This window comes from Gossypium raimondii, chromosome 3, assembly GCF_025698545.1.
Source record: "Gossypium raimondii isolate GPD5lz chromosome 3, ASM2569854v1, whole genome shotgun sequence".
NCBI lineage: Eukaryota > Viridiplantae > Streptophyta > Magnoliopsida > Malvales > Malvaceae > Gossypium > Gossypium raimondii.
This window is the reverse complement of record NC_068567.1, coordinates 38,015,440-38,034,843: the sequence shown is the minus strand read 5'-3', so window position 1 is coordinate 38,034,843 and position 19,404 is coordinate 38,015,440. Positions and strand designations below refer to the sequence as shown.

The window sequence follows — 19,404 nt, the reverse complement described above, 5'->3', positions numbered from 1 at the left end:
ATAGGCCTGCTGTTAGGCTTTTGGGTTTCAGAAAGTTAAAATGGCGACGAGGTATCGATACAAATGTTTGTGGAGCGTTCAATGGTTGATCCAACAATGACTCGCATGCAGCCATGGGTTCAGGATACTATTGCTTTTTTATCAAATCTCAAGTGTTAGCACTGTATTTGTACCAATTAGATAGCTTAGAAATGTGACAACAATTCTTCACTTTCATTTACTGGTAAACCTCCAAAAAGCTGTGACTTTTTCTTTATTTGCTTTGACTATTACGCATTGTTTTGTTCCTTTTCTGTATAACACTGAAATCTCAATTCCATTGTTTAAATTACTTGGTTCTTCCCAAACCACATTTCTACCAAATGCTCTGTCTAGCAATTGAAAGAGATTAGGTTTCCTTATGAACTTACTATGAGATGATGCTCTTTCTCACTGGTGTAGTTCTGGGAAAGCACTTATGTCTCCAATCTCCTACCATATTGCTTACACCAAGCTATGCAGTGGGTTAAGTCCTGTCAACCCAGTCTATGTTGGATGTACCATTGCATCAGATATGACATGTTTGAATTATTTGAAGGAATATTTCTGAATAATTTACTTTGTCTCTATCAATCATGTTGTAGGCTCTTGGACAAAGATGTTCCACCCCCCCCCCCCTTACATAGACCCAAGAAATTTAGGGAGGCAATTTCAATATTTTCGGTCTTTGGTGAAGAAAGCCAGTCTGTTTCTTTTAGCCATGTGCTGCAATTTAAGCCAGATAGGTAGAAAACTTTGTATACGCTTAGCTGCAAAATGAATCTAGAATTTGTTTTACTAATCATATATTTATCTTGCAAGTCTTTTTTTCGTTTTAGAGAAGAAAATTAGAACATGTTTGTAGTTCTACATATTGGTCTGTTCAGCTCTGTAACCATTAAGGCTTATAACTTTCTCAACCTTCATCAATGCCGTACCTCTTGACTGACAGTGTTGTATCACTTGCTGTAAGAAATGAATACAATTTGAGAACTAGTCTGACAGTAGTTTAGCGAGTTTACGATGGTGTAATTTGCTAAATTTGGAAGATATTATAGTGACGGTTTCTCTTAATCTCTCTCTATACATAAAGAAAAAAAATCATATTAATTAGTATAGCATAGTTATGAATGGCTCCACTTGGACTTAACTAGCTCCAGGGAAAGCTATGGTGGGGTTTGAGACAAAATTCTCCATCTTGCACAAGTTGAAATGTAAATGTCTACGAATGACTATTTGTTTATTTATCTTTATTGTTTATAAGGCTGCATAAGGTGGAGTTTTTTACCTTTGGTTTTCCAGTAAATGAATTCCCCCCCCCCCTTCCCCCTTTTTCTGCAGGTGTTTTTGTTGCTTTTGTTTTTCTCTTTTTCAAATCTTATTCTTCCTTTGTAACTTTATGCACATCCCTAGAGAAACAAGGACATGGACTTGAAGCTGTAGAACACTGTATTACACCACAATTCTGTCTAAGTGGAAGTAGAAATTTGAAATAAAACAAGAAGACAGTATTCAAGAAGCAGCAGGGCTTGAGTAGTTGTGGAAATGGGATAGGGACATGAAATACCACTAAACTCAACCAAAACAAGAATCCAGCTTGAAACAGTGTATTTATAAGCAATGCTTAACTGTTCGTGCTTGTCTTTGTAGCTCCTTTTTAACTCCTGGGCTGCACTGTTTTAGTGATGGACATGTCGGAGAAACATTCAACTGTAGTTTTGAACTTGTGATGTTTGATGCTAGTTATTTTCTTGACCCTAAAATAATCAATCACCCTGATGATCTGGAGAAGCCAATTTGATTTGTGACATATGGCTAGCGTCATTTTCAGTTGGATGACACAATATCTCAGCTGAAATTTGCATTATTTTTAGTTGGATGGCGACTAGTTCCTTTTGTTTCTCTTTTCTAGATTCCTGAGGCCATATTCTTTTCATATTCTCATCTTCTTCCTTAATGGGTCCCTTAAAGAATAATAATTGATGAGGCCACATTTGTTTGCATGACTGGACCTTCTGCTACTGACCTAAACATAAAAATTACCAGGGGCCGCTTGGCGTCATCCCAGAATCTCCTTTACCTGTTATGGAATATATTAAAGCAAGAAAAGAGGTTGTACAAGTACCGCAGCTGGTTAAAGAGAAAGGTACTCCAATAACTCTTCCTTCTTTTCTTGTATTTCAAACATTCGGGCCACATATAATCAAATCAAAACTTGTTCATAATTTTATTCCTTTCTTCCAATATGGACTATGAGCTTGCCACTAATGGATTCTATAGTTCAAGGGAGAGAAGTAGATGCTTAATCAGGAAGAAGAACCCATGTTGGTGTCAAGATGGACCTACCACTTTCTGGTCCACCATGTTGATCTCATTATTAATTTAAAAAAAAAAATTGTTGAACTGAATGATGATGGTAACAATCTCATCAGTGGACCTTCCATTCTATGCTCACTGATTTGTATCCAACTAACTGATTATAAAATTGTAGTTAGTCAACTGATTGGGGGATCTTCCATTGGTAACATTTGGCATCTAATCTTCCTTGTCTTTGAATCCTGGGAAATGGCTTATCAATTTAGCAGACCAACTGAATGTATGGCGCTAAGATGGCAATACTTTGGAGTTCAATCATTGGATTTTGATTCCAGTAATTTTAACTCTTGACCGAACCCCCAGAAATCTGAAGATCAATTGACTTTTATGATTTCTTGTTGGCCATTGTGGCTTCCCTTTATCTCTTTTGCTTGTATGAAATTTCTTTTCTTTCAGGTCTGCTTGGATATGGGTTACAGTTTTAAAGCTGGCATTCTCTTTGGAATATTTTTCTTTATAGGACTTTTAGCAGAAGGCCCTGTTTATTTCTTTCATACTAGGCGAAAGTGTGCACCCATAAACTATGTGAAGCTTTTTGTCATTTCATTGAATTTAACATTTTTCCAAAAGATAGAAAAGGGAGGAGGGCTTTGATTTTCATTGTCTTGTGTGACATATGTGCCAAGGGCTATTATGCTTTACACCACCACTTCAGGATAACTCTCATTCAAGTTTAACTTGTGTAATTGAAACTGAATCTGTGAGTTTAGCTTACCCCAACATCAGGGTAAATTTTGGTATCTGTTGAAGTGGCATCTTGTACAGTCACCGGGAATAATCCTTTTCCCACATTTGTTGCTTGAGGCTGATCATCAGGGGAGTCAAGAAGCAAAAGATTGGGGATTACACCAATCAACTGGCAGTATACTGAAAACAACTCTGTCCCAACTCCCAAAAGATTATATGTCAACAAGTTATCATGTCTGAGAGGCTGGCCTACACCTGATCTGATGTAATGAGTTTTACTTCAGATGCTGCTTGGATGATAGTGGTAGATGTTTGATAAGGTAAAACTCAAGTTGAAGAAACCAAATCGAGTACTATATGTGTCAAGCTGTCGGCCCTAATGACCGTCTGTATTAAAGAAAAGAAAAGAAAAAAAAATACCAAGGGCCTGAGATTCTTCTGTAATGGGATAAACTTACTGAATAGTGTGTACTTTTGGTTCAATTTCCAGGGAAGAATTTATAGTATGGGGTTGTTTTCACACTTCAGTTTATGTTGTGTTATCTATTAAGATGGCCTGATTTGATTCACTTTTTCTAGGGTACTTCCTTTATAAGAAAAAAGTAGGGCCAGCTGGGTCCCTAAATCTAATATTTAGATTCTTTGATTCCTTCACCTATACAAAGAACAAAAAGAATCTGCCAGTCACACCACACCCTTCTCTAAGAAAAAAGAAAGAGGAGAAAAATGACATTGGCCATTTGGCTTTCCCTTTCTGTCATCCAAAAGGAAAATTAAGCTTTCCTGTCAATTTAGTTTTAATTTTTCATTGAAAGCTTGTCATAGTGTTAGGACAGTTGCATCCAGCATTCATTTTACCTAATTCACAGTGGTGGTAATTGAATGGATTTAGATTTTTATTTTTATTTATCAGATAAAAATTCATTCGGGTTTCTTTTGTAATCCACAAGGGAAACATGCAAGGGAGGGAGAGATTAAAAAAAAAAAAAAAGTGGTGTGTTTGAAGATAAAAACAAACCATGCACTTTTCCTCTTTTCTCTCCTTTTGAGACTCATTGATCCGTGTTACTTTTTTTTTTTTTTTTGATGCATCAGAGATTCTCTCCATTCACCCCCTTCCAAGTCAAAGAAGGAAAAAAAGTAGATATGAAACGGGGAGATGATAGAAGGAAGAGCCAGAGATCATGGCATATATTCCCTCCCCAATACAGCCCCACCTATGTTTCCAGATATGGAGCGAGATCATAGGACACCCCAACAACTCCAAGTTTTATAAAGAGAACTACAGCTGCTTCATATTGAGAGCATTGCCTTCTTAAAAAAAGGGATCAAAACCCACATGAGTTTCAGTTTTCTGCTTCCCTCTGCCTGTCTTTCTTACACAACACAAAACTTGGCTCTGCACAATATGCAAAATCAAGACATGAATCTGGTTCTATCAACTGATGCTAAGCCTAGGCTAAAGTGGACTCCTGAACTTCATCAAAGATTTGTTGAAGCTGTCAATCAACTTGGAGGGCCAGACAGTTAAGTATAGTACTCGCAAATAACCTTAATCATCATCATCATCATCTTGTCAAATTTTTTCTCATGTTTCTTTGTGTTTATTGTTTCCGAACAGAAGCAACCCCAAAGAATCTGATGAGGGTCATAGGAATTTCTGGACTCACTTTGTATCATCTCAAAAGCCATTTACAGGCAATTGCTCTTCATTATATATAATACAACCATACTATCATCTCAAAGAAAACATGGTTTGACTGTATTTTCTTCTTGCAGAAATTCAGACTGGGGAAAAGCCAACAGACTGAAATCTGCCTCAGCGATAATCTGGATGGTTAGATTAAGAATTCATTGCTGGCTGCATTTATACTATTATATTGACTTTCACAACAATATCATCTCTTTTTTTTCTCTTTTCATTCTTGTGATACAGATTACAGAGAGATACAGAGCGGTAATAAGGATTTGAGTAGTGACACAAGTGATGGAACTCACAAGCTGATGAATGAGTAATAGTTTTACATTGATCCTTTATCTTTTGATTAAATATTTGGATTTGGAGATGATAATAGGACAGATTCTAGTAAATTTTTAATTATTTTGTTAATCAGAAGCTCGAAGATTGCTCAGGCGCTCCAAATGCAGATGGAAGTACAAAGAAAGCTTCATGAACAGATTGAGGTACCAACTATTGAACCAAATCCTAAATTGCTGATTTTCAGTTGATAGAATCAACTCATTTCAATCAGGCTATTTTTATTTTTTTCATTTCAGGTCCAGAGACATTTACAACTAAGAATAGAAGCTCAAGGAAAGTACTTACAATCAGTATTAAAGAAAGCACAAGAAACACTGGCTGGGTATACCTCATCTTCAGTGGGTGTAGAACTTGCTAAAGCTGAACTGTCTCAACTAGTCTCAATGGTTAACACCGGCTGCACGAGTTCTTCGTTATCAGAATTGACAGAAATAGGAGGTTCAAGCTTAAAACAAATGGAAAGAAAGCCAATGAAAGGCACCATATGTTCCAGGGAGAGCTCATTGACATCTTCTGAGAGCTCAGGAAGAACGGAGGATGACGAGCCACCAAAGAATGAGAATATTTGTAACCGGAAATCTAATACTTGCTTTGAATTTAACTTTATGGAAATTTACCCTGAAAAGAAGGGTTTGATGAGTGGCTCAAGCAATGAAGTTAGTGGAAAGAAAAGAAGTGGTACTAATATTTGTGATGGCATATGTGTTGACCAACCAGTAGCTAAAAGATTAGAGCTTCCCGAAGAGGAAACTGGTTGTGGATTGAGAAAGTCTGGATTGTTGGGGTCATTTGATCTCAATAACCAATACCAAAATGACAATGAATCGAGTCCGAAAGCAATAGACTTGAACTGCAAGGAATAGATCCGCTCAGTGGGCATGATTTGGAACTTATATGCTGCATGGTTGTTAGTAAATATAAACTAAGCTGGGAACTTGATTATTTAGTACCAATCTTTTGTTTATAGACTATGTAAATTGTTATATGTATTGAACTCCCAAGAACTTTTGAAAGAATATTTGATATCAGAAACAAGGTATAATGTATATTTTTGCAGAGACATCTGTTCATTCTCTCCCTCTAACTTGGAAAAGGTGGCTGATGCTAATACCAGAATCCGAAAATTCAAATTTCAGGTGATCATAGTAACCCACCGACCAGTTGTTATCATGTTTGAAAGAATTATTGTTATCATAGTAATCTGTTCCAAAAGATGTTGAGCCAGGGGGGCATGATTAAGCCTTTCTTTCTTTCGTTTAATGTGCCTTATTGAAGAAAATCAAACTTGAAGGAGAAGAAATCATCATAGCAGCAAAATCATTTTATAAGTTTCCAACAAAAGGAACAAAATCGTGTTCCCATACTATTTGTCATGGAAGCAATGAAAGTTGCAAAAAACTATTAGCCATGAGAGGTTTCTCAAAGCATTTATTCTGTTGTTTGTTGACCTCCCTGACAGACTAGACGTAAGGGTGTTTCTTTTGTTAGCGGAAATTTCATTTGCAAGCCTTGAACGTTCATTGTAGGAGAACTTCCTTACATGACCTCTATTGTGAAAAAAACAGTCGCAGGTAAATCCTTTTATTACATTGTTATGAAATAAGTCTAGAAATACATTCAAACAAGGAAGAAATTTCAGGTGCTACGGTTTCAGAAGCCATGGAAACTTAATGGATAATTCCTTACAATTTGGTATGCAACACCACATGAACCAAATTCACAACAAGTATTATCAACCAAACCCTTGCAACTCAAATTTAAATTTGGATTTCTTGAAAATTATTCACCAACTTTTTTTCAACTTCATTGTATAACATTTATGTCTTGTTATTTTGAGATCTTTTAATTAAATTTTCAATGTGTTTTAACTATATCAGTGTTATTTTGGCTCGTTTCGGCCAATATTGACTTGTATTGATGCATACCAACCCATACTAGTTGGTACAACACTTTATTATTTTAAGGGTAAACTACACCCATGGTCACTTTTGTTTACCTTAGGTTACGTTTTAGTCACTTATGTTTGAAATGTTACGTTTTAGTCATTTACGTTATCATGTTGTAACATTTTAGTCACTGAGCCGTTAATCGTCATTAATGGTGTAACGGTAAGCTGACGTGGCATGTTAAATCATCATTTCAAACAAAATTTTAGGTTAAATTATACAATTGAACCCCATATTTTTTTCGTTTTAAGTAATTTAATTTTTTTTTTCTTTTATGTTCTTTAAACTTTCTTCTTTTTTTTCATTCTCTTTTGTTTCTCCCTCTGTTTTCATATCTTTCTCATTTTTTTTAACATAGTAGGAAGTCGAATTGGCAGTGAAAAAAGAAGTAGGAAGTCGACTATCATCATTTGCCTATAACCAAAACCCTATAACCAAAACCCATAAACACATACCATGCTTCTTTCTTCACTACCAATTCGACTTCCTGGTATGTTAAAAGAAATAAAGAAGGTAGGAAAACAGAGCGAGAAGCAGAAGAGAATGGAAAATAAAGAAAGAAAGTTAAAAGAACATAAAAGAATTAAATTGCTCAAAACGAAAAATTATGGGGACCAATTGTACAATTTAACCTGAAGTTTTTGTTTGAAATGATAATTTAACGTGCCATGTCAGCTTACCATTACACCATTAACGACAATTAACGGCTCAGTGACTAAAATGTTACAACACAATAACATAAGTGACTAAAACGTAACATTTCAAACATAAGTGACTGAAATGTAACCTAAGGTAAACAAAAGTGACCATGGGTGTAGTTTACTCTTATTTTAAACCTAATTTTTATATTATTTATTTAAGCATTTTAATTTTTTTATAATTACATTTAAAATTAAACTATAATTAGAAATATCTCCCGCAACGTACAAGTTAATTTAAAAGTAAAAGTAAATATTATGTTATAAATTTAATTTAATTTAGTAGACCCCAAAAATTATAATTCAATTTTTATTCTTAACACAAAATTTTTATGCTAATTTTAAATAATTTGATTTTTGAATCTATGAATAATTTAGTTACTATACATAAAAGCTGAGAATGAATAGCGAAAGAGTTATAGGAAATGAAGTTTTGGAGAGAAATAGAGAAGGTACTTTAAATCAGTTTGGAAGTATATTTATTGTAATTTATAAGTAATAATTAAATGTAATTGTAATAATAAAAAACCAAACTACATTCCAAACATTTAAATTTTTAAAATTAATTTTAATTCTAAATAAAATTTAATTTAATTTATTATGAATATTTTATTTTTTCCATATAATTAAATGAGAAATAATTGTACATCAATTACCTCTTTACTAAAAGGCATAAAATATCTAATTAATTTTTTTCATATAATTAATTAAAAAAGTTCCATACGAGCATTTAAAATTTTAATAAGACTATAAATTAAATTTTTAATTCAAAATTAATTCATAAGAAATGCCATTTATTTAAAATATTGAGTGTTTTTTAAAAGTTGAATTAATTTGAAAAAGGAACAAAACATAAAGGAAGCATAGACTGTTAAGTTTGCTTCTCAATTGGGCTTTTCCTCATTACATTTGAATTAAGAGATACCATTTATTTAAAATATTGTTTTTTAAAGTTGAATTAATTTACTAACTTCCATTTTAATTTTAATTAAAATAAATTTATGTGGAAATTTTTTAATTATTCAATATTACACACTCTTATTTTTTAATTTTTTTACCATTAAACTATATAATGCTTTTAACTTTTATTTTGAGTAACTAGAAATAACTAAAATTAGAAAGAAAGGATTTAGGTCCGTTTGTCTCACTGAAAATGATTTTGAAAAATGATTTTTGGAAAATGACTTAGTTTTCTGGAAAATTATTATTTTCGGTGTTTGGATGAATCATGTAAAATATTTTATGTTTTTTGATGATTTCTTGAAAATATTTCATAAAAGTTGCTTTGAATAAAACAAACATACATTTAAGATTTTCTTATCTTTTCATTGTTTAATTGAATTTATTTCATATCTATAAATTTATATTTTACATTGTTTTTACATATATTGCAACGATTTATTTATAAATAAATACATCAAATTAAATATATAATATTACTCAATTATTAAGCTAAAATATTAATAGTCATAAATTAAAAATAACCAAAGCAAATAGATGATTCTTGATTGTTATAAATTTGAAATTTAATTCATATACTTTTATTTTTGGGAATTTAGTCCTACTTTTTAGATATCAAAATTGTGTTCAGTTGTTAGTACTATTAAAATAATTTATTAAATTTAGGTTAATTATAACTTCATTTTTTAGTTACATGACTATCAAGTGAATATTTTTGTTTAAAATGTGACATCGATAAAATTATCAAAAATTAAACAATATTAACAATTGGGCTTGATTTTTAAATCTAAAAGTAAGACTAAATTCTAGAAAATAAAAGTACATGGACTAAATTCTAAATTTGTGAAGAGTGTGTGGACTTATGGCATATTTTAACCTTTATACTACAAAAATTTATTATTAATATATTTATAATTGTAATAAATATTTATTGTTAAAATATTAATATTGAATATTTTTCAATAATATATGAATAATATTATTTAAAATTATTAGTTTTAAAATTTATTATTAAAATAAAATTAAAATATTAAATAATTTATTAAAATAATAAATTATAGTAATAATTTATTATAGGATTAAATATAGATAATTAAATATGAATGTTTAATAATATTGAAATTTATAATATTTTCTATTAATATTTTATTAATTTTAAATATTTTAAAATAAAAAATTATTAATAATATAATAATATTAAGCTTGACTTAAGTTAATTTTTATATGAAAATAAAATGACCTATAAATGAGCTTTTTTCTAGAAAATGACTTGCGCTTTTTAAAAGGATAAGTCATTTTATAGGAAAAATACAAAAAAATGTAACCTCCCCAATTTTGCCTAGACTTAGACCCGAATTCAGAAGATTAGATTAGCCATTGGAATGACCTAGTAAGTTAGTAGAGTTTATAAAACAGTCGTATTAAAACATTGTTTAGTTTAGAAGAAAACTCAATTGAATTTTTAGAGAAGAAAGAAAAGGAAAAGAAAAAGATTATTTGATGCTAATTAATTTGTAGTAGAAAAGGTCTAAATTACATAAATTGTTTGCTACTAATGTTTTCTTTCTCTTTTTTTCCTTTTAGTCTACCATCTATTTTATTTCCTTTATTATTTATATGCATATTTAATCATCTTTTATATTGTGTTTCTTTCTTTTCTTTTCGGTATTTTAATTAAAATTTAATTTTATTATAGTATTATGAATATTTATGAGCAATAGAAAAAATTTAAGGTTTAAGTTTAGCTCTAAGGCTGATTTGATCATAACATTTTATTTATAACATTATAAGTTTATTATGTTCTCTTGATTTTTTTCAAAAGTTACTTTTGATATCTACTTAAACCAAAACAACAATAATTTATGAGAATTAGGTTAGAGGTTAAGTTTAATTCATTTCAAAGTTGGGACTTGTTAGAAATATTTTCATTCTTTTTGAGATTTAGCTTCCCTCAATTTTGGAAGAGAACAATAAAGAACCAAAAGAGGGTAACCAACTCTTCCCAACTACAAATTTGATTTAGCACTTATATTTATATGAAATAAATTTTATTTTTTGTAGAATATGGGCAAAATTGTACCATTTAAGCTGTGTAAGAATTATGGGTTAGACCGCCTATGGTTTTACATTCCTATGATTTAATTATTTGTAGTTTTGCTGAGAGCAACACGTAGAATCAACTTTTTTTATATATTCCTATGAATTAACGTGTAGCTAAAACAAAACATGATTTCAAATATTGTTTTAAATTTATTCCTAAACAAGTTTTATATATACTTAATATTATATACGCATTATTATATTTAGAAAATATATGCAAGATAAATTTGAAACAAATTTACTTTCAAATAAAATTATAATTTAAAAACTATCAATTAAATTTTATTATTAAATATTTGATCTAATTATTTGTTAAGAATAAAGTGTATTATAAAATTAAATACATGAATATTAGCTTTTAGTTAATAATGTTAAATTTGTAGATTGTCATTACAGTATCAAGAAAATATTAGTAAACCAAACGTGATAATATAACTTTCTTGATATTTTAATCAATACCTTCCAATAAATATCAAATGTTGTAAAGTAACATTTTCGACAATCACATTCTTACTAAATACATTTCATTTAAATTATAACATGTGAAAACACCAAGCGTTACCTTAGAGTCTATTGCTTATCCTCCTTACATATATCAAAGTATAAAGAAAATAATATTTTTTGTACAGAAATTAAAATAACTCCCCGTAAATCATGTTCCTTGGTAGTAATACTTAGGTGACGCAGTAAGCAACACAGAGTTAGCTAGCGAAAGCAACGAGTTGAAGAGCGAGTGGAACCTGATGGACACAAGTTTTTCTTTGGCTTGTCAAAGATTCCAGGTCCATAAGTGGAAATGAAAATCTCCACAAGAAGAGGGAACTGCAACAGTGCAAAAAGGGTAACCGGCAAACTAGCAAGCAAGATAATTGGAAAGGAAACCCATGCTATTCTGTCTCGAAGAACAATGAACAAAGCAACCCCAAAGGTTATCATCATGGTCGCTAAAGAGAAGAACATCATGGAAAGTCCAACCATCAATTTTGTCGGCACAGTCTGCAGGAAATCTTCTTCCCTGTATCGAGATGTCAAGATTCCTAAGAACATCAACAATGAAGTTGTGGAACTGAAAAGTGATAATGCGTCTGATACTATGAAAACCAGGAAAGAATTCTGGTTCAAGTAGATTGGGTTGCCAGAGTTGTCATATCCACCAGGCACTGTAAACACTGCTGAGAACATAATGGTGACGATTAGAGCAGTAACCACAGTACAAGATTCAGCTGTTTCCTTTGTCCATTGCTCCCCTTGTTCCACTAATTTCTTATGATAATCTGAGAACAGAACTCGGGGCGTTTTAAAATGGCTGTTGATCATCTCCTTATACTTGGGTTGCACAACACTCTCCACTTCCTGCATTTGAAATTATTATTTAAATCCTGTAAAGAAGTTGCTATATATATATATATATATATATATATTCAAATCACCTTAAACCATTGAAGCTCCCTTTGCATCTGCAGAGCTGCACCCGACACACGATCAAGCCTAGAGGAAGGGGCTAGAAACGCAGCTTGATGCAACATGTTGTTAAAATCCTTATCCCAATGAGTTGCCAAAGAGTTTTTCTTAGCACCCATTTTATATATAAGGCTAAAAATCTTTTCTTGTCGTTCAGCTGTTGCAACAAAAAATATGTTCCGATCTTTATCATCATAGAACCATACCACTTCAGGATAATGCTTCATAATCTCTGTCACAACCTCCACAATCCCTTGCTTAACAGCTTCGAATAATGCTTTTTTCAAGACAGCTTCTAGTTTTATCTCATCTTCTAAATTTGGCGCCTCTTGGCAAATGCAAGTTAGAAGCTCTCTGGCTTGAAGATGCGTCAGCTTTAACTCATATATGCTTGTAAAGCCTGGGACTGAAGGCAAGAAGTAGATTTATTTCGCTGAATCCAATACCAATGTGTTGATACCAAAAAAGCTGATTTCTTCTTACCACAAAGTTTTAAGCCTTTCCAGAATGCTTCAGATATTCGGTGAAGTACTGCAAAAATGAAAGTAGTTTTTCAACCATCTCTCAAATGGACGTAAAGCAATAATGGTTACATATTATATATACCTCGTTTAGTGAAGCTTCTTCGATGTGGCGGACCCTCATGTGGCATTTCGATGTCTCCAGAAGCGATGAGAGAAGCCTTTTGTGGATCTAAATGAATACCTGAGATCGAGAATGGATAAAGCAACCTCAGATAATTCTCAATGTAAAGAATAGATTACTAGATAGATATTGTTTGAACTGAAAAGCTACCAACATTTATATGTCCAGCGCTGCCAAAATGTAAGCTGAGATCCACTGGGGAATGCTGATGGTTTTTGAGCCAATATATGCAAGGCCGTGTCTTTATCAGTGTCTTCAGCGATTGCCAATAACGGGTAGCGTTGAACTAGATCCAAAGCAATATCTAAAAGGAGGAACAAAGAAATAATGAACCAAAGGAATACAGGGAAAGGGTATTTTTGTTGAAGAATCAAAAGCAATATCCTTTTCTTTGTGTACCGTAAAATTCATCCATAATACAAGCAGTAAGAAGAATAGCGCCATGGTTTTTACTAGTGGGATCAAGCTCTTCTATGGGAGTTTTCAAGTAAAGATACTGCACTAAATCTCTATGTCCATATAGAGCAGCAACCACTAGGGGGATCTGTTCATGATCATTTGGAATTTCAAGCAACTTTCTATTTTTTTCCACCAATAACTCAGCAATCTCTGTTACTCCTCCGATGGCAGCAAAATTAAGGGCTGTTGAACCATATTTCTGTTTAACTGCTAATTCTAGTGCAGACATTCGCCCTACCAACTCCTCAACAATGTCTACATGGCCAGCTAGGACCGCAATGTGCAAGGCAGTGTCCCCATCGGTGGAAAGGCTACTGCACAATGCATCTGGATGTTGGTCTAGGAATTTCTTGGTAGCTTCCAAATCACCACCATCCACAGCTTTGTACAATGGAAGATATCTGGTTGATGCGTCCTTCGGATCTGCCATGTTGCGCAACAAACTAGTTTTAACACAACACTAGGGGGTTTACTAGAAACAAGAGCCTTTTTAGATGCAGTTACAAGTTCCCCTGTTTCAGTATCTTTTGGTAAAAAAAAGGATAGAAGTTAGATATGAATTACCATCTTCATATGGATTGCTTGATGATCTCCTATATGGAGGGGCCAAATCACCATGAGTAGCTTCCAAAGGCCTCATTTTCTTATGAAAAAACAGCCTATTTGAAAGTGAGGGAGAAAAAACCAAAATATTATCAATACTATGTTTATTTGACCCCTTTGTTTCCCTTGTCTGAGTGCATCGACATGCATGCTTCAAAACATCATTAATATTAGTATAGAACGATATATAAAAACCAAACCAAATTCAATATTGATATTACATTAAAAAAATGCATAAAATATATGATTTCATCAAATTATCACTTACAGACTATATTTTTCAAGCCTTTTGCATTGCAAGCACGAATTGAATGTTTTTAGATATTGGATAGTTGAAAAGGATATTTAATGGCACTTATTTATATGAAAAAGATTGGGGTCTAGAATGGTGCAAATATACAAGGAGTTTAATCAAATATAGGAGTATTGTTATAATTGTGTTTAATTTATTGGCTAAAAGGCAATAGTTTCTTTTAATATGACTCTCCAAATTGCTCACATTCTTCTTGGTGAAATTACTTTTCGTGTCCTACAAGTAAAAACAAAGAATAAGTAATAGGATGTTGAAGAGAATTTGGTGTACAAGTTTAAAGAAGAAGAGAGAAAAAGAAAGAGAAAAAGAAAAAGAAAAAGAAGATGGTTTGATTCTAATTAATTTCTAATAGGAACTGTCTAAATTACATATATTGCTTGCTACTATTGTTTTATTCTTTTTTTTTGGACAAATTACATATAAAAGTTTTTTTTTAATTTACCAAAATGGGCCCAGTATATAATTATTAACTGGAATGGCCCAATTCCTCGAAAGCGCATCCACGTCAACACAATGTCAGGGGACGTGACAGAAAAATACGTCTCTGAGGAAGCGTTTTGCCTACGTGGACAGAAATCGCTCCCTCAAAGACGCGTTTCCTGCCACGTAAGCGCTCCCTTGGGGACGCGTTTTGCCCACGCATGAACAGTAGCAACGACTACTTTTTTGACCGTTGGTGACCCCCCCAACGGTAAAAAAAAAACTATAAAAACCCCCTTCATTTTTTTCACAACTAAATCATTTCTCTCAATTTCTCTCTAATATTCTCTCAAATTCCTCTCAAATTCCTCTCAAATCCCTCTTAAATTCCTCTCAATTTTCTCTCAAATTTCTATTTAAAAGAGCTTTAATTTTTAGTTATTTTTAAAAAAAGTTTTAAATTTTATTTTTTTGAATTTTTTTAAATCGTAAAAATTTGTACCAATTTAGCAATGGTCGGAGAATTGATTCGTCTTGAAGACAAGCATATATCTATCGAACAAATGAAAATGGTAAGTGTTAAATTTAATTTTTAAATATTATTTAAAATTTTTTATTTATGCAATTTTAAATAATTATTATTTTATTATTTGTTATAAAAGTTTGTAGATCGGATATTGCAATGCTATATTCGTAATGTGCATGGTCCTCCATCACCGTTGGTAGAGAATTACCTACGGGAGGCGGGTTTTTGGCACGTGGCGATGGTAGGCCGGGGATGCAAGTTGGACCCGAAACTTATTAGTGCGTTGATTGAGAGGTGGAGACCCGAGACGCACACATTTCATCTTCCATATGGAGAGTGTACTATCACTTTGGAAGATGTCAATTTGCAATTGGGATTGCCGGTGGACGGGTACGCAGTCACCGGGTCTGTTCAATCTGGTGATTGGGGAGAGGTATGCTATGAGCTTTTGGGTGCTATTCCGGAGAATATTAACGGAGGTCAGATCGATATGGGCTGGTTATGAGATACATTCCCGGATCTAGATGATGATTCAACCGAACTAGAAAGAATCCGATATGCTCGGGCATACATTCTTCAGATAATTGGAGATTATCTGATGCCGGACTTGTCACAGAACCTCGTACATCTGAGATGGCTGCTGAAACTCGTTGATTTTTGAGTAGCTGGTGAATTTAGTTGGGGGTCTGCCGTGTTGGCAACGTTGTACCAAGAAATGTGTGGAGTGACGCGACCGAATAAAGTGAAAATCGGAGGTTGCTTGTAACTACTGCAGTCATGGGCACGATTTCGCTTTCCATTTTTACGTCCTCAAGTGGACCATCCGTATACATTCCTATTCATAACGAGGTAAATTTTATATTAGATTTTACAATTATTACGTAGATTTAAAATATAATCGAATGTTAAAAATTTAATTAATTAGGTGGAACCATCAGACAAGTTATGCTCGATTACCTACATCTCTTGAAGATATATGGCTTCTATTGGACCAACGGTCAGAAGCACAAGTAAGTATTAAATAAAATAGATATTTCCATCATGAGATAGTCGATTGGTATAACCCGTATTTAGTATATAACTAATATTTTCATCATGGTCATATAGTTTCAATGGACACCATACGAGAATCCAACAATTCGGGCAGTAATTCCGGATGAGTACTTCCAAAATCCAAATGATTGGCATGTGAAAGTCCCATTGGTCAACTTTGCGACTATGGAGATGCACCAATCGGACAGAGTATTACGGTAATTTAAATTCTGATAACCGATTCCCGTCGCACCTGAGGTGTTGGATGACCATCACAAAATCGACCTACGTCAATTACATACGGATTGGCCAAGATTTTGGTTATACTACATCCAAATATGGGAAGATTGGTATGATTACATCCAAGTGTACACGATATTGCCCGCCAATAACACTGCGGTGCGGTCTGTCAAACTCTGTTACGCGAAACCATAAGTTTTCTCGATCGTGACACACTGTGTGCATGGTGTTAGCCCGCGCCTTGGACTTGTTAATTTCTTGCACTACCTTACTGCACCATACATGGCCTCCCTGCATCTGGCCTGCATAACTCGCTGCTCGCTTTGGAAATAGTGCCGCCAAACGAAAATATGTCTCTCGCACAATTAATGTTGTCGATAGATGGCGCGTTCCTTTTAAAACAGAATTTCTACATTCAGCCAGGTTTGAGGTCATATGACCATATCGTAGGCCACCGTCGTATGCTTGTGCCCACTGTTCGAAAGGTATATTACAAAGGTAGTCCGCGCCTTCGCCATTAATTGAACGCAAAACTACCAACATCTTATGAAAACGATCTTTATTTATTTCATACCCTGTCAATATAAGTTCATAACAAATATTACATACAACTCTTTCAATTAGAATAAATCTAAATTGAAAAATGAAATTATATTAATAGAGACTAAATACCAATGTTGGTCACTTGTCATCGTTCACTCTTGGATGGAAATTGCCTGTAGTAGTTGGAAGCAACGTACCTTAGGCAATACCGATGGTGTGTGCGCTGCCATAAGCTTTCCTATCGATTAATTGCAGCTAGTATACCCGTGCCCTGATCTGAAATAACACAGATATAAGGTTGGGGGCACACATGCCTCCTTAACCTAGATAGAAAGAAAACTCATTCATCAGCTGACTCCCCCGGTGTTATTGCAAACACAAGTGGAAGAATTCTCCCACTGCCATCCTGTGTCACTGCTACCAATAGCCGATGGGTATATCTACCAAACATAAATGTACCGTCAATTTGTACCAATGGCTTGCAGTATGGAAATGCGTCTCGACATTGTTTAAAGGTCCAAAACAGGCATTTGAACACTTGGCATCCACGTAGCAATCGGTTGTTGTAGTACGCATGTTCCGTTTGGAGGTCTGTTATGCAACCTGGGACGTATCTCTCTAGCACTTGACACCACTGCCATATTTCATTATATGAAGCGTCCCACCCACTATGCATCTTCTCCAACGCCTTTTGCTTAGCTATCCAAGCCTTGCGGTAAGAGGGCATGTACCCTATTTGGCTACGAATATTGCAATTAATACCGGCACTGAAGTTCTAGGATCTGCCTTCACCGTGGGTAGTATCAAGCTAGCTAACATAGCTGAATCCATCTTGGGATGATCTTGTGAAATACCTATAAACGGAGTACATTAAATAATGCAACATTACATAATAACAGTATTATTCAGAAACCCTAAATATTGTACCTGCAGCACATGTATGTGAACCTTTGTACTTTTTAATCTCCCACAACCCTATCCTTTTCCTAAACGAGGCGTAGATTTTCCTGAACATATACCGTCTTACACTACACATTTCGCCTCAAACTTATCAGTTTTGGACTTAACGACGTGGTAGTTAACGCCTTTATTAATGCTATGTAGTTTCAAAGCACCAATAAAACTATCCTTGTTGGAAAATTGATTACCAACTTCAAGTTCACCCAAATCCAGTACTGAACTTGTACGATCATGCAACCGGTGTGGTAGATCTGGAAACTCCAACGCATCATTTACAGACAGATCGACATTATGCATGTGGGCTGGAGGTGAGTATGCCCTGAATCGTAGATCTTCTTCTTCATCTAAATCCCCTTCAACATCTTTCGGTTCAGAGAATAATGTAACTTCTGCACCATCGGGCCCAAGCTCTCGAGGTGGATCCACATCAGATTCATCTTCTAACCCACCATTATCTGCAACGTACGAGGTCCCCTCACCGGTGGACGTCGTAGGGAGTACATCATCCCTTCTTCTAGGCGTTTCATAACGTCCCCAATTGGATGTAGATTGCCAACCACTGGAAATTGATGTCGTTCCCCAGTATGTATTTCTAGCATCAAACATCGACCCACCGATGTGCTTGTCCCATCCACCGACAGAGTGTCGTGCAGGGGTTGTGTATTCCACACCGCTACCAAACATGGGCTGTTTCATGTTTTGTAACCCACTAACCGAGTGTCGGGCAGGGGTCGTGTATACCTCTCGAACACCAGTCACAAGTGCATCATTTGGCGATGTAAATTGTACATATAACTCAATATAGGGTGCTCCACTAGCGAGATAAGTCTGCACCATTGCCTCCAAGCTACGAGCACCTTTTATGTCAAATGAGTCATATGTCATCGGATCAACAGAAGAATAAAATCGATACGTAATAGACAGAACTTTCATTAGCGTCGTTTCGAATATTTTACGCCTAATTCTTTTACGAAGTTCTGTCAAATCTATGTTCTAGTGAAAAACCAGTCACACTGTATTCTCTGATAAAAAACCAACACCGTTCTCGGTGTGACAAACCTCACCATCATAGTAAATAACAGCACTAATACGTTCACTCATCTTCAATTTCTATCCTTCTTAGCCTCTCTAAATTTTTTTTTGTTGTAACTTATGCAATCTGAGAAAAAATTTTGCATCATTTATAGCCTCAGTCAAACATGTGCTACTGTAGCAAAAGCGCGTCCACGTGGGAGCTTCTTTCAGTACTTCTGCTAACAAAGCATCCTGCTTAAAGCTTTTTTGACACTATTTGCTCAGAAACGTCTACTCGAAATTATTTTTTCAGTAGCTACTGTAGCAAAAGTGCGTCCACGTGGGAGCTTCTTTCAGTACTT

General features: G+C 34.1%; 2 protein-coding genes across 5 annotated transcripts; one reads left to right on the top strand and one right to left on the bottom strand.

The window, feature by feature from the left end:
* The first annotated feature begins 2,033 nt into the window (after positions 1-2,033).
* Positions 2,034-6,182, top strand: LOC105794201 (myb family transcription factor PHL8). Of its 3 annotated transcripts, XM_052628316.1 has the most exons (8): positions 2,057-2,164; positions 2,791-3,401; positions 4,177-4,607; positions 4,703-4,779; positions 4,861-4,918; positions 5,018-5,093; positions 5,196-5,265; positions 5,359-6,182. In XM_052628316.1, exons 3-8 carry the CDS (start codon positions 4,421-4,423, stop codon positions 5,983-5,985), a joined length of 1,095 nt encoding a protein of 364 aa, XP_052484276.1. In that variant the 5' UTR covers positions 2,057-2,164; positions 2,791-3,401; positions 4,177-4,420; the 3' UTR covers positions 5,986-6,182. The 3 variants fall into 3 exon arrangements, with proteins under 3 accessions (XP_012478701.1, XP_012478702.1, XP_052484276.1); XM_012623247.2 differs by lacking the exon at positions 2,791-3,401 and having other exon boundaries at positions 2,034-2,164; XM_012623248.2 differs by having other exon boundaries at positions 2,048-3,401; positions 5,199-5,265.
* A 5,071-nt stretch (positions 6,183-11,253) lies between these two features.
* On the bottom strand, positions 11,254-14,424 carry LOC105794199 (uncharacterized). Of its 2 annotated transcripts, none has more exons than XM_012623246.2 (8): positions 14,263-14,424; positions 13,956-14,050; positions 13,332-13,814; positions 13,087-13,236; positions 12,894-12,992; positions 12,771-12,818; positions 12,257-12,693; positions 11,254-12,179 (listed from the first exon to the last, which is right to left on the bottom strand). In XM_012623246.2, the coding sequence occupies exons 2-8, from the start codon at positions 14,029-14,031 to the stop codon at positions 11,532-11,534; spliced, it is 1,941 nt and encodes a 646-aa protein (XP_012478700.1). In that variant the 5' UTR covers positions 14,032-14,050; positions 14,263-14,424; the 3' UTR covers positions 11,254-11,531. The 2 variants fall into 2 exon arrangements, with proteins under 2 accessions (XP_012478700.1, XP_012478698.1); XM_012623244.2 differs by having other exon boundaries at positions 13,956-14,145; positions 14,263-14,423.
* Positions 14,425-19,404: the final 4,980 nt, after the last annotated feature.

Excerpts from the sequence above, each read along its gene's own strand:
- LOC105794199 (XM_012623246.2), bottom strand. The coding sequence starts at position 14,031 with ATGAGGCCTTTGGAAGCTACTCATGGTGATTTGGCCCCTCCATATAGG. Across the intron at positions 12,819-12,893 it reads AAGAAGCTTCACTAAACGAG|TACTTCACCGAATATCTGAA; the intron begins GTATATATAATA and ends TCATTTTTGCAG. Across the intron at positions 12,180-12,256 it reads GGGAGCTTCAATGGTTTAAG|GAAGTGGAGAGTGTTGTGCA; the intron begins GTGATTTGAATA and ends TTTCAAATGCAG.
- LOC105794201 (XM_012623247.2), top strand. The coding sequence starts at position 4,421 with ATGAGTTTCAGTTTTCTGCTTCCCTCTGCCTGTCTTTCTTACACAACA. Across the intron at positions 4,780-4,860 it reads ATCTCAAAAGCCATTTACAG|AAATTCAGACTGGGGAAAAG; the intron begins GCAATTGCTCTT and ends TTCTTCTTGCAG. Across the intron at positions 5,094-5,195 it reads ACTCACAAGCTGATGAATGA|AAGCTCGAAGATTGCTCAGG; the intron begins GTAATAGTTTTA and ends TTTGTTAATCAG.